The sequence below is a fragment of the Pinus tabuliformis genome, chromosome 1_1 (assembly GCF_031772625.1).
Source record: "Pinus tabuliformis cultivar Carrire ecotype Pingquan chromosome 1_1, CPIR1, whole genome shotgun sequence".
NCBI lineage: Eukaryota > Viridiplantae > Streptophyta > Pinopsida > Pinales > Pinaceae > Pinus > Pinus tabuliformis.
In genome coordinates, this window is record NC_142297.1 from 783,729,284 (window position 1) to 783,744,414 (window position 15,131).

Below are 15,131 nucleotides of genomic sequence, written 5' to 3' on the forward strand. Positions count from 1 at the left end.
GTAAACACCGAAACTAATACACTGCAGCCTTCACCATTTAAATAAATGCGGAAACAAGAAGGAAATACAAAACACATCTACACAGATATTTTTGGACAAATGTCCCCGGAAAAACCCAATGCAGAAAAACCGATGCAGTGTTAGTTTTTTGGTAGCATCGGAAGTGCTCTAGCCTTGAACATTCGTGGAGAGGCTAAGACACATGAGTTCTAAAGAATTCAGAAACTGTTTGGTGAAATTCCAACCGAATTGTATTTTATTAAAATAATTAATAGTTTTAATGGAGTTCCTAAGTCTAAACTTAGGAAAATTAAAATATTAATGGGTATTAATCAAAATATGGGTGAGAATGATCTAGAAGGTAGATCAAGTCACGTTTTAATCTTATTTGTTGATTAGAGACTTAATCTCGGTCGTCGAAGACTCAACAAGAAAAGTATAAAATGGAGGCTTGGGGTTCATTTGGAAACACACACAGAGAGAACAAATTGATCCAGAATTTGATTCCTAAGGTAGGGTTTGCTATGGATTTCAAATTAAGTGATCATTCTGCAGCAGAGGGGCAATGAGAATCCGGGAGAAGGACTTTCTAGAGAATATTGACAGAGAGGCAGAGAGGGCTCGCGGAGAGGCAACGCAGCAACCGGGAAAGCTAACGTAGAGGGCAGAAGCCAGAACTGTCGGGAACAGTCGGAACAACCGGGAAAGCTGACGCAAAGGGCAGAAGCCGGAACTGTTGGGAACAACCAAAACTTTCGGGAACTGTCAGAACTGTCGAGAATAGCCGAAACTACCGGGAATTGCCAGAACAGTGAGGAAAGCCGACGCAAAGGGCAAAAGTCGGAACTGTCGGGAACTACCGGAATAGCCGGGAAAGCTGACGCAGAGGGCAGAAGAGGTTATGCAAAAATAGTTGGGGTTAGCCAGTCTTGTGTCTGATCAACCATAATTCTACCAGGTGAAGTGAGGTACAACTCACTCGGATTTTCCACCAATATTTTCTATGTAAAGGATTGCTATATGAGCATCCTAGATTTGTATTCAAATATTTCTCCTGCATAATAATTAAATCCTTAGAGCTGCTGCACCGATTTTCCCACATTAGGTTTTTCCGGGGACTATTGTATCCAAAAATAAGTGTGTCCTATGTATCTTGTTCTTTGCTCTGTTTTTTGTTTCATGAGATCAAATATTTAATTAGTGTAATTTTCTTCAGTAATCAGAAGAATAACTTGATGAATGTAATTTAAAAAAAAATCAAGTAGGTGAAGTAGATTAAGATTTGTTGCCGTAGGGATTCCTTGGCCTAGGAATTTTCACATGCAGTAGCTGAGGGTTTTATTATTATGCAGTAGTAATTTCTGAATACAATCTCTGGATGCCCTGTTGGCTATCCAATACAGAGAATATCATTGACAGAGAGATAAGTGAGATTACCTCACACTATCATAGGAGACCCTGGCTAATCCAGCCACTGAATGACTAGCCCCTGGCTACCTCTTCGTTGTCTCTACACAGTCACTGCGTCAGCCCAGCGTCACACTATCTAGGGTCTGCGTCACTCCTCCCGGCTGATCGATTTGCCTCTAAGATTCTGACTTCTGCTCTCCCGGTCTCACACCCCGGCTTCCAGCTATAGAAATCGATCCCTCCAACAAATTTCAGATCTCCTCAAGGCTCTGCGTTGCCTCTGCGTGACCCTACGTCAACCTCTTCTGGCTTTGTGATGCCTCTCTTGGATCTCTCTCTGCCTCCTCTGCTGAGTATTCCCGGATCAGGAGAAATATCCAACCGGAACTATCCCTACCCCTCACTGCAAAATCTCACTTTGAATTTCTCACTGGCAGCTGCTCTGCTTCAAAAATTCGATCTTCTGAACTCTATTCGATGTGTTCTCCAAGTGCCCATCGATGTCCTTCTTATAATCCTCCAGTTGAGAACCAACAACCCAGATTAGATCCTAATCAATGGCTCATATCATTTGGACTCCATCTCTGCCTTCTTCTAGAAGTTTCACCAATAGTTTAGATTAATACCCTTTAATTATTTTAATTCCCTAAGTTTAGACTTAGGCCTCCATTAAAAATAATTAATTATTTTAATAAATTGTCTCTGGGTGGAATTTCCCAAAACAATTTTTGGGTATTGGAGAATGCATGTGTCCAAGCCTCCATGCAAATTTTGAGGCTTAGAGCACATCCGATGCTACCATAAATCAACAGAAACGAACAAAATGATCAAGCCAATGCAATGTTCACTTAGCCCAAAAGTGCAAGGGCATTCCATAAGGGATGCATACATCTTCATGTGCAATCATCTAGCAAAGCATGGAGACTAGAACATCACATGATCAAGTGTAACATCATCTCTCTATGTTGAACAAATATACCAAATAATACATCATCAAAACCTCTAGCACATCATCATCCATGTGATCAATAATCCACGAAACCAAGTGAACACCCTAACCATCCAAAGTTCTTTGTGATGAGAATCACGAGCATGGGAAAAAAAATCCACTAGTATAGGCATCATGCAAAATGAGGGGTAATAGGGTCCAATTTGAAGACATTGGTGTTGGTCTTTTGGTAAGCCTCCCCGAGGTTATGATGCAAAGAAATTGCATCCATTGCTACATAAGAAGTTCCTACTAGGATAAACTCTAAATGCCAGGTGGGTTTCATAGATTTGATTCTTTGAAGATACATCGAATACACATACTCAATGAGTCCTTAGTGCATGGTCTTTGCACTTATCTTATAATCTATGAGGTTTTCCCTGGCTGGTGACTCTAAACAGTTGGTCCTCCTAGTTTTTGCCAGGCTTTCGAATACTGCTTTGTATTTCCTTTGGAAATTAAGGTGCAAATGTATCTCTGACATTAATGTTAGTTATGTTTCTTCTTTCCTTATGATTTGGCAGAAAGAGGTACGTTTTCACCTGCAAGCCAAAAATTTTCTTTTGATAAGACACATCAAGGGTTACAATGTTTTTGCATAACTGGACCTTGTCTCAGTTTTATTAACACTAAGAAAGATAACCTGAGAACAGTCTGAGCTTCTGTACATGTTGTACATATTTTAGTTTTGCTTTTTTTACACATTATCCACTTATTTCCTAAAAAAATATCTAATCTTGAGTGTTCTGCAACACATAATAGAGAAGTACTTCTAATGGTAAACAACAGCATTGCTAAGCAGGTTTTCAATGTTCATTATAAAAAACTGCTCTGGAACAAATTGCATGTGTGAAGAAATGCTGGGTGCATATGATCAAACAAAGTTTGTAAGAGTTTTCAAAATCATAAAACCACAAGTATTAAATTTTTCTTTTCAAACAAATAAGATGGATGACATAACCAACCCTCTCAGGATAACCTACAAACATGTTAAAGTGCAAAAACATAAAACTGCAAGTATTAAAATTTTGCTTTTGAAATAAATAAGATGACACTGACCCTCTTACGATAACCAAGAAACATGTTAAAAAGCCAACCTGGAAAGTAACTTGGTGCTCAAAAGGAACTAGATGAACAATAAGATGTAAATGAGATGTCCCAATGCATCTACTTTCTCTCTCTTTGATTTTCTCAATGGCTCTGAATGCAAGTTCATCTAGCCACTCAATACGCGGAATCTGCCCACGTTCATACTTGTTGACTAGCTTCTCCAAGCGCTCAATTTCTCCTCGTTCCGACTTAGGTACCTGTATGCAAGTAGTAATCAGCATTCTGATTTTAAAATAATACCCAAGCTGATTTACAAATCTTATCTCATTGTACTCCGAAATTTGCCGAACAAAACCCATTCTAAAATATCTAGGATATCAAGCTTTTAGCAGTATAAAGTGAACATTTGATCTAGACTTCTCTCATTTAGATTGTTTAACTTTCACCTTTCCTGGTGTAGTAGTAGGCACTGACCCATCTGCTTTTCTCCCCGGCCAAAGCCTAAGTTTCTGCTGTCCTGTTTTAAGTTGTTTCTTTCTGTTGAAAAGACAGAATGTAGCACCACCAATGACCACGTCCTGCTTAGAAGAAGAAACATCCCAAACCTGCAGTTTCAAATAGCCATGTCAGTTCTTAGCATGTTCCTAGTTAACCATGTAGTTATATCCAAGAGTAAGTTCTATTCTACTGAGTCACCGACTGAAGAAAATAGCACTATCTCCAGAATAAGAACTGAAACATATAAGTAGTTACAAGCTGAGACAATTACAATTTTTATCGCCTTTCTAAAAATCCAAATAGCTACATCCTATACATTTTTAGTACAGCCCCTGTTAGATATAACAAGCAGAAACTAACATATACTCATCATAAAATTGACAGTGTTGCATGAAATACAGAAACCGGTTGCACCAACAATGCAATCATTCGAATGCTGAAAAATATCATGTATCCTTAATATCACAGTAGCATGTTAAACTCGGTGCTAGGACCAAAAGTTCAGATTTTCAATCCACTAATTGGAAAAATCCGAGAAGAGTGACAGGACTTTCTCCATGAAGAAAACATGTGATTGAAGCATTTTTCACACATACAAAATTTCTTAAATCCTTTGGTAGAGACATAGCAACTCGATTGACCACAAAAACAGGTCAACGGGACTGAAGCATACAACCAGTACAAATGCAAGCATGAAAATAATTGACACTTAAGTAAATAGACAAAGAATTTGCAGTTATGGTCAGAGCACTGTCAAGCCCATGTTTTGTCTCGTATCTGATTATCCTGTTGATGTACTCCAACACATGCCACTCTGATTATCTTGTCGATGTCCTCTTGATATTAATATCTTTAATTTCTTCTTTCACTTGATCTATCTTCTGCCTTTTGAGCCTAATTTGCAGGTCAAGCAACAGCATTTAGGGATTCCATCCTTGACCTCGAACAGCACCAGCTCTATAGTGGGAGGAGAGCTGTTGTGGTGACATTGGGAAGCACTCCTTAGTATCTCCAGAGTTTCCCTGACTGGTATTAAGCAATGTGGAAAAAGTCGACCTCGAGATTAAATCGGCAAGGGTCCAGAAATTGAAGAAGTCGTTAAAGTCAAGATGTTTTTGAAAAAATCAGCAAAAACTTTGCAAAATTAAAAAAATACAAAAAAAATCATTTTTTTTTAGCATTTAAAGTATCCACAACATCAAAGAAATGCATTTCCACGTAAACATGAAAAGAAAGCTAATATATAATACGTATATGAAGCCTAGTGCTACATCACATATCAAAATAGTGAATCAAGTCCTGAATCTTGAGTCCCGACTCAGTCTCAATTCTCAAGAGTCAAAATATCAACAAAAAATATAATAAATGTATATCATGAGTCATCTACATGCAATAAAATAATCAGTCATTGGGATCCTCTGCCCCTTTTACGGGAATAGGGAATGGCTTTGCCTTTTCCTATGCCCTATTGTCTTTGGCATCCTCTTTAATGGCCTTTCAGATGATTTCTGGAGTTACTTTTTGGCAAAGTTCTATATTTTGCCCTGAAATTTGCCCCAGATGGAATTTTAATCTGTTGACATCCCCTGACATATGCTTGCCACACAACTTGCAAGACAAATATTGTCTATTGACCCCTCCCCCTTCCCGCTGTCGGGTGTAGGATCAGGATCACCAAATTCCTACACAGGGTGAAATTGCCTATCACATAAGAAGCAAACACAAATGTAATTGTTGATTTTAAATTTTAAATGCCTCTTCTCACTCACTTGAACACGCTCACATTCACTTAACAAGGGTTTGAATTTTTTATTCTTGAAAGTTGAAACATGTAAACAATCTAAACATTTTGAAGTTTTGATTCAATCTAGATTCTAAACAATGTTTTGATTCAAATTTCTAAGCAAAAAAAAAAAAAAACACTAAAAACAAACTAATGGAAAGATTTAAGAAGCCATGTGTAACAAAGACACAGAGAGAAATTAGAATGCATACATGGCAGCAGCAAATCGGCACCTTGAGTCTCTCACGTTGAGCAGTGGACAAATCTCCAAATCCACACCACAAAACTAGTAAATCTCCTCCTCCTGGGCAATGGAAAACACCTCCACTCTCCACAGGGATGAATTACAAAAAGAAGAGAAAAATAAGTGTGATTTTCAGCCTTTTCCCTCACTTATCTGCAGCCTGGGCAGGGTTCACGATTTTTGGTTTGACTCCCAATAAAATCCCGACTTTTTTTACAAAATCGAGATTTTTTCATTTTCAAAAAAAATCAACAAAAAATCAGCCAATAAAATTGGCTAGCCCAAAAAATCAGACTTTCCCAATTTTATCACGACTTTTTCCACGCTGGTATTAAGGACTTGATATTCAAATGTGTAATTTAGGGAGTTAGCAATAACTAGGTTGAGATAATTTACACATAACATTGTGTTCAGCCACCAATCAAGACTAGTTGGTGTTCCTACACTTCACCTCTTCACAACAATCAAATAAACAACATAAACACAAGCTATGTATTAACTTCGTAATAAACATCTAGTTGTCATGCCACAGTGAAAATGTGGATGCATAACAAGAATGGAGCTATGCTTGAAAAATGAATTTCACCTGCTGAATATAAAAATCTCAGGCCTTTAGAATCATGTCCCTGTCAATAGAGGATAATCAAGAAACATAAGATCATTATTTGTGAACTGACATTGTCATACCTAAAACATAAATGTTGACCGATCCACGTGCATCTAGAATATTGTTACCCTACAAACCAAGATCAACTATTAGATATTAACTAGGTATCCAGTTTGCCTTGGGCCATCTAAGCTTTTTGGGAAAACCAGGGGCTAAACCAAATTTGAGACTATAGTTAAAACAGGGCTTGGACTAACAATATGGAGGAAGATTCATGATTCAAATTCGAACATGTATTGTAACAAAAAAGAACAATTTGTCAATGGTGGCTTGTTAGGTCAGTGAAATGAGATGTTGTTAAAGCCCCCACTAGGTTTCAAGTATCGCCAAAGACATGCTTGTACTTGTGCTCTTTCTCGTCATGCTCTTTCGGTTTTCATAACTATGAAATGTACTTTTGATTCTTGTATATTGTAAAATGAAAGAAAAATTATTATTATTGTTTTGAGTATCATGGGTTTCATGCTCAAGGTCATTTTATTTAGAGGTCAAGCACCCATTCTATGCTTCTAGGATTTTCCCTAGGTTCAAGAAGTCAAAAGATTCATTGTCATATAAAGAAGACCCATCGAGCACATTGTAACTTGTAAAAAGAATTATTTGTATTTAAAAGTGTCACAATACCCTCCAAGACCAAGTCAGCTTGGCAGCTAAGAAGTCGGCCTCAAATGGGTCAATTCGTCCTCCTTGAAAGGTTATATAAAGGAGGGAGCTCGACCGCCTTTGGATACATTCACTTCTCATCTCATCCAAGCGAAAAATAAAGAGAAGAAGGATAGCGAAGGAGAAGAAGGACGAAGAACAAGTGATTTGGGCTCTCTCTCTCTCTCACGTGCGAAGAAGGAAGGCTAGGGTTTTGTTGTCAGAAGGTGTTAGGGTTTAGTTGATGCTAGATCGAACTTGAAGAAATTGCAGAAAGAAGGTCGAAGGAAGATCTATTAGGTCATCCTCAAGCACTAGAGGAAGGAGAAACTCAAGCGAAGGTCAAAGGAAGCCTAGAAAGCCCAGAAATTGCTCATACGTGTGGATGCAATAGTTCTTACTGGGGGATGAAATTTTAGATCTGCAGTAGAGGCCGAATTTTTGTAGTTGGGGGTTGAAGTTGTGCAGTTGGAAGAGATTTGACTAGGTTTGACTTGAACAAGAGAAGCACATCAAGAAGGTTTGACTTGGTCTAGGAAGGGTATTGGTCCTTGTCTATAAGAAGAGAAGAGAAGAGATTTGTGGGTTTTCCTCTCAAGAGGAGAGGTTTTGGCCCTGGCATGACAGCCTACATCTTATGTTCTTATGTAATGTTAATCTTCTTGTTTTGGTAGTTGTTTGATGAAAAGAACATCATAATAATAAGAAAGGGTGCTAATAATTAAGAAAACATCACAACCAACTATCAAGTTTAAGAGAAATCACCTAACTACTAGCCCCATTGATCTCTCAACATGGGATCAGAGCTAAGTTTGGCTAAGGTCATGATGAAGATCAATACATCCTTGAAGGAACCATTGAAGAAGTGTTCTATGGTGAATCATCTCAAGCAAGGTATCAAGGCATTATGGAATCTCCTTCTGTTAATCAAAGATAGTATGACCAAGACTCCTACAAAGGACAAGAGTTTGTTCTCGGCACCTGTAGGAACATTTGAAGATGAGAACATTTGGGTAATCGACAGTGGAGCATCAAGGCATATGACAAGGGAACACAAGCAACTAAAAACCTTATCAAGAGGAAAATCATCCTATTCAGTTGAACTTGGTGACAAGAAGAGCTATCATGTAAGAGGCATTGGATCAACCTCGTTGGAGCTAGAGAATGGAGGAAACATCCATCTCAACAACATCCTGTTTGTGACAGGTTTGCAAAAGAATTTACTTTTTGTTTCGTCTAGAAGATAAGGGAAAAAGAGTTGCTTTTATAGATGGAAAGGTTATGGTATGGGATAAAGACTCCAGTATCAGAAATGCAAAGATCATTGGGATTCGTGAAGGAAGACTACAGATTGTTGACACCTCTCTCTCAAGCTTTGGTTCACATTCAAGTAAGTCCATGTCACCTTCACTACAAAACCCACCTTCACTACAAAACCCTACCAACTCTAAATTCAATGGTAAATGGCATGCCTGAACTCAAGGAAGATCATGAAAGAGTATGCAAGGGATGTGCATTGGGTAAGAATATTAGAAAGCCTTTTGGAAGCAATACTTCAAGAGAAAAAGAAGTTTTGGATCTCATTCACTCTGATGTTTGTGGCCCTATGTCTACAAAGTCTCTTGGAGGTCATCTATATTTTAACATTCATTGATGACCACTCAAGGAAAACTTGGATCTATTTGTTAAAGTCCAAGGATGAAGTATTCAACAAATTTCAAGAATTCAAATTTGAAATGGAAAACCTTACAAAAAGGAGGATCAAGGTACTAATGTTCGACAATGGAGGAGAATACACTTTAAAGGAACTCATAGCTTTCTGTAAGGAGGTTGGGATTAAGAGCTAGCTCATAGTCCCATATAATCCCAAACAATATGGAGTTGTTGAACGTACAAGTCAATACATCGAAGAAAGTGTAAGGGCCATGTTACATAATTAAGATCTGCCAAAATTTATGTGGGGTGAAGCAACAAAGACTATTGTGTATGTTCAAAATCGAAGTCCTCATAGATCACTAGACAACATGACTTTTAAGGAAGCATTCATTGGGAAGAAACCAAGCATAGATCATCTCAAAATATTTGGTTGTCCTATCTATATTCACATTCCAAAAGATAAGAGAAAGAAGTTGGATCCTACATGCATGAAGGGAATATTTGTCAGTCACCGCAATACTTCAAAGGCATATAGGATCTACATAAAAGAAGGGCATCGAATAGAAGTTAGTCGAGATGTAATCTTTGATGAAAGTATTGCATTCAAGAAATCAAAGGACCTCCCGATTGATTTCATTGATGAACTTCCAATATTCGAAGAAGAGTGCACAAGGGAGGAAGAAGATATAAATCATGAAGAAGAAGGTCCCAGTGACCCTGTACAACAAGCCATTGTCCCCAAAAGTAGAAAGAGACCTAATTGGTTAAAGTCTACTCTGCTAGATGCAGAGGGACATGCAGCAGCCAAATGTACATTTAGAGAAAGCAAAAAGACTAAAATATATTCAGGGTATGCAGCTTATATGACAAAGTTAATTGAAGCAGATCCATCCACCTTTGAAGAAGTTGTCAAACATCGAGAATGGAAAGATGCCATGAATGAGGAATATCAATCAATAATGAAGAATGGAGTTTGGGAAATCATCCTAGGCCTAAGACAAGTTTGCGGTAACTTCCAAATGGCTCTACAAGATTAAACATGCAGCAGATGGAAATATAGACAAATATAGGCAAGATTTGTGGCTAGGGGTTTTTTTCAACAAGAAGGCATCGGTTATGAAGAAACATTTGCACCTATAGCAAGGTATACAACTATACGATCGTTGGTCTCTTTGGTAGCATCGATGGGATGGAACATCCATCAAATGGATGTCAAGATAGCATTCCTGAATGGCACTATTGATGAAGAAGTCTATATAGAACAACCCTTTGGATTTGAAGTAAAAGATAGAAAGACTCATGTTTACAAGCTGAAGAAGGCACTCTATGGCCCTAAGCAAGCACCAAGGGCTTGGTATGCAAGGATGGACACATACCTTCAAAGATTGGGCATTACGAAGAGCTCCGTTGAACTGAATTCTATATCAAGGTTGTGAAGAATGAGCATGTAATCATTCTTCTATATGTGGATGATCTTCTCATGACAGGTGTGGAAGGTCATATTCAAGAATGTAAAAAGGAATTGGCAGCAGAATTCGACATGAAGGATCTAGGACTGATGCACTACTATTTGGGTTGGAAGTTTGGCAAGGTCCTGATGAGATATTTCTAGGTCAAGGGAAATATGTGATAGAAATGTTGAAAAGATTTGACATGATGGATTGCAAACCCATGATAACCCCTATTGTCACAAATTTGAAGAAGTTGAGACGATCTGAGTCAAGTCCTGTGGATCCAACAAGGTATAGACAATTGGTTGTATCTCTAATGTATTTGGTAAATACTCGACCAGAGATTTGTTTTGCAGTGAATATTCTCAGTCAGTTCCAGGTAGAGTCGAAGCATGAGAAATTGGATAGCAGCAAAGCACATACTGAGATACCTACAAGGAACAATCAATTATTGTCTAAAATATGACAAGACGAATGATGTCCAATTGATTGGATATACAGATTTTGATTGGGGAAGCAGTGAGATGGATGGGAGAACCACTACAGGAGGCGGTTTTAGTTTGGGATCCTCGATATCATGGATAAGTAGAAAGCAAGAATTAGTTTCATTGAGTAATGCTGAGGCTGAATACATTGCAACCTGTGAATTAAGCAGAGAGGTTGTCTGGTTGAGGGCATTGTTGTTTGATTTGTTTGAAGGATCGATGGACCCTACGGTGATAAATTGTGACAACACCAGTTGTATAAGGTTATTTGAAGACCCAGTGTTTCATGGAAAGACAAAGCATATAAATAACAAGTATCACTACATACGAAAGTTGGTACAAGATGGTGTGTTAAAGCTACAATACATCTCCACGGATGAGCAGGTAGTTGATGTCTTAACAAAATCTCTTCCTAATAAGAAGCTTGTGTATTTGAGAGACAAGCTTGGATTGGTTGATATATTCTCCCTACTTGAGAGGGAGAAATAGACACATCATTCTTTTCTTCACTTTGGGAAGAAAGAATGGAGGATTGGGTAAGAATCTGGTTTCCGATACTCATTAAGGATAAGGTAGGGCATCCAAGATGTAAGAGTAGTCAAGGAGGAAATTCCTTGAGGATGTGTCATTCCAAGATAGGAATTGTCCTAAAAAGACATACCATGTAAACACCCGGGCGGGGTATGCGCCTTTTGAGACAATGATTATGGTGTGTATCAGTCATTGGGCTCACTAGCATTGGGCTTTGATCTTGTGGAGAGATAGAGTTGTTTGTCAAGGCCTTGTTATGTAACAATGTTGGTTGATATGATGCAAAGAGATAAGTTGAACTAATAGCTTATGAGATGGCTTACCAATCCGACTCTTCTTATGAGATCTCTTCAGTTTGAGAATGTCCCTGTACCATTTATGAATACTTCCCTAGTTAAAAGGGAGTGTTGAAAACTGTAACTAGGTTCGGTCTTCATAAATACGAAATGTAATTTTGATTCTTGTATATTGTAAAATGAAAGAAAAATTATTATTATTGTTTTATGTAGCATGGATTTCATGCTCAAGGTCATTTTATTTAGATTTCAAGCGCCCATTGAGTGTTTCTAGGATTTGTCTTAGGTTCAAGAATTCAAAAGAGTCAGTCATATAAAGAAGACCCCATCGAGCACATTGTAACTTGTAAAAATAATTATTTTTGTATTTGAAAGTGTCACAATACCCTCCAAAACGAAGTCGGTCTAGCAGTTAAGAATTCGGCCTCAAATGGGGCAATTTGTCCTCCTTGAAAGGCTATATAAAGAAGGGAGCTCAACCTCCTTTGGATACATTCACTTCTTATCTCATCCAAGCGAAGAAGAAAGAGAAGGATAGCGAAGGAGTATAAGGACGAAGGACAAGTGTTTTGGGCTATCTCTCTCTCTCCCTCTCTCACGTGCGAAGAAGGAAGGCTAGGCGTTTGTTGTTGGAAGGCTAGGGTTTAGCTACTGCTAGATCGAACTTGAAGAAATTGCAGAAAAAAAGGTCTAAGGAAGGTCTGTTAGGTCATCATCAAGCGCTAGAAGAAGGAGAAACTCAAGAAAAGGTCAAATGAAGCCTAGAAAGCCCAAAAATTGCTCACACATGTGGATGCAGCAGTTGTTACTAGGGGCCAAAATTTCAGATTTGCAGTAGAGGCCGAATTTCTGTAGCTAGGGGTCGAAGTTGTGCAACAAGAAGAGATTTGATTGGGTTTGACATGAACAAGTGTTAAGTTATGGTATGTTCTATGCTTAGAGCAATTTACTTTTCTTTCTTATTATTATTCATAGATTAGCAATCACATGTGCATAAGTAAAGTGCAGATAGAACATTAAACGATCAACAGAAAACAAGCCAAGACAAGAGACACAAAATGTGGCGGCTAGCCAGGGACAAACCCCACAATGTGTGGGGAACCCTTTGATCAAATCTTCTTTTATCTTCAATAATTCAGCAGAGAGAAATAGTACAATAAATCTTATTTATATCAGCAGTAGCAAACCCTAGATCAGCAGTATTAGCATTAGCGGCTTCATCATCAAAACTAGGGCAGACGATATCTCGCAAACCGACCGTCGGATCGGCTTGATTCCACCACCAAAAAATGCGGCCTTCAGAGGAGGTCTAGATGGACATACAACGCAATTCAGAGGAGGAGATCTGATGGTTAGCGCTGGTCAATCTTTGGATCTGCAGTTGCAGCTTCAGGTTCAGCAGCTTTCCTTCCATGTGTGAGAGAGAGTCTCTTTTCTGCGCAGTAGAGAAGAGCCTCTTTTCTGCGCAGGAGAGAGAGAGAGAGAGAGATGTGATGAGATGAGTGAGTGCAAATGAGGAAAAGTACTCCTGTATTTATACACAATTGTTGATGTTTGAATAGATGCGACTGTTGGGCTTCTAAGCCTACATGAGTTGTAGGTCAGCTTGATAATAATTCCATAATCAAAATAAATTCATATCTCCATAAATACTTATCGGAATCGGATGATCTTTAGATCAATCCTAAACCTCTCGATGAGAGGAATCTAATAAACATATTATCAGCCATGAATAAGATGACCCACATGAAATTTGGCCCTAGTTGCCAATTTTAACACTCCCTCTCAACTAGGGAGAACTTCATCTGCAATCTATCTGTCGGTCGCTACTATTCATCCATCAAATGCACTGCCCTGTACAGCCTGACCCTTGCCCTGCTCTACTCTATTCTGCCTATTCTGCTTTGTCTTGTTCTGCCCTGTATTGATCTGTACTGCTCTGCTTTGTTCTGCTCTGCTTTGCTTTGTTTTGTTCTACTCTGCTTTTGTTCGAATTATGAAGAAGAAGAAATGATCGAGGATGTATCATACTGACTCAAAGTCAGTCTTAGAGTATGTACCACTAGTCCCAGACCAGTCTCAACCAACCCAAAGTCAACGTCATAGTGAGTACAACTCCTACCACTAGTCCCAGACCAGTATCATCCTCCACTGACTCAAAGTCAGTCTCAGAGTGCGTACCACTGGTCCCAGACCAGTCTCAACCGACTCGAAGTCAGCGTCATAGTAGGTACCACTCCTACCACTGGTCCCAGACCAGTGTCACAGTGTCAGAGAGTGTACCACTGGTCCTAGACCAGTCTCAACCGACCCGAAGTCAGCGTCATAGTATGTACCACTCCCACTGATCCCAGACCAGTCTCAACCAACCCGAAGTCAGTGTCATAGTGGGTACAACTCCTATCACTGGTCCCAGACTAGTATCATTGATCCCAGATCAATGAAGGTCATCCTAGCGTAGGAAGCACAGTAGATACAGGGATGCGTCCATCGGTACTACTATGGTCCCTAACTTCATTTCCCTGCTCATTGATCAAATGAGAGGTACTTCCCATGAGTCCCTGACTGCATGGGTAGGATGCCTTGAAAGGAGAACTTAATCAATCCCGTCCTCACAGGAGAACTAATCATCTTGCTACACAATCACCATGGAGAACACATCATCCAGGCCTCACAGGAGAACTAATCATCCTGCTACATAATCGTCATGGAGAACACATCATCCAGACCTCACAGGAGAACCAATCATCCTGCTACATAGTCGTCATGGAGAACACATCATCCAGATCTCACAGGAGAACCAATCATCCGGCTACATAGTCGCCACGGGATGTACATGTACACCACCAAGGGATAGTGAATCACCCTGTGGTCATATGTCGCTCCAAGAAGTACCCTGCACCCCCGCGGAGCTCCTAGAGCTCAATGCATCATACAGGTCCCTCATCAAAGGGTCTTTGAACAACACCAAGTTGTTCTCGGAAAGTCAAGAACTTGAATTTCCCTAGGGGCTTTGTCAGAATGTCGGCGACCTGTTCATCTGTACGGATATGTTGGAGCCTGATAGCTCCCCGCTACACCATATCTCGAATATAGTGATACCTGATATCAATATGCTTGGAGCGATCATGAAATACGAGATTCTCTGACAGACGAATCCCACTCTGGTTGTCACATAGGATCAGGGTGGTATCCAATGTAAATCCAAACAGCTCATTGAAGAGATTTCGCAACCAGACTGCCTCACAGGAGGCCATGCTAGCAACAATATACTCTACTTCGACAGTGCATAAAGCCACCGACTTCTACTTCCTGCGCATCCAGGATATCGAAGCAGATCCCAAGGAGAAACAGCACCCGGAAGTGCTCTTACGGTCCTCCACATTGCCTGCCCAATCAGCATCAGTGTATCCAAGTAGTCTCACATCTT

At 39.4% G+C, this 15,131-nt stretch overlaps 1 protein-coding gene across 1 annotated transcript in view; it reads right to left on the reverse strand.

Moving 5' to 3' along the window:
* Positions 1 to 15,131, reverse strand: part of LOC149216329 (phosphatidylinositol 3-kinase, root isoform-like) — a 328,543-nt gene that overhangs the window by 230,230 nt on the left and 83,182 nt on the right. The window contains exons 5-6 of the mRNA XM_089389911.1: positions 3,895 to 4,053; positions 3,496 to 3,705 (exon numbers count right to left, since the gene is read on the reverse strand). Of these exons, the coding sequence (XP_089246037.1) occupies positions 3,496 to 3,705; positions 3,895 to 4,053 (369 nt within the window). The remainder of the gene's footprint in view (positions 1 to 3,495; positions 3,706 to 3,894; positions 4,054 to 15,131) is intronic.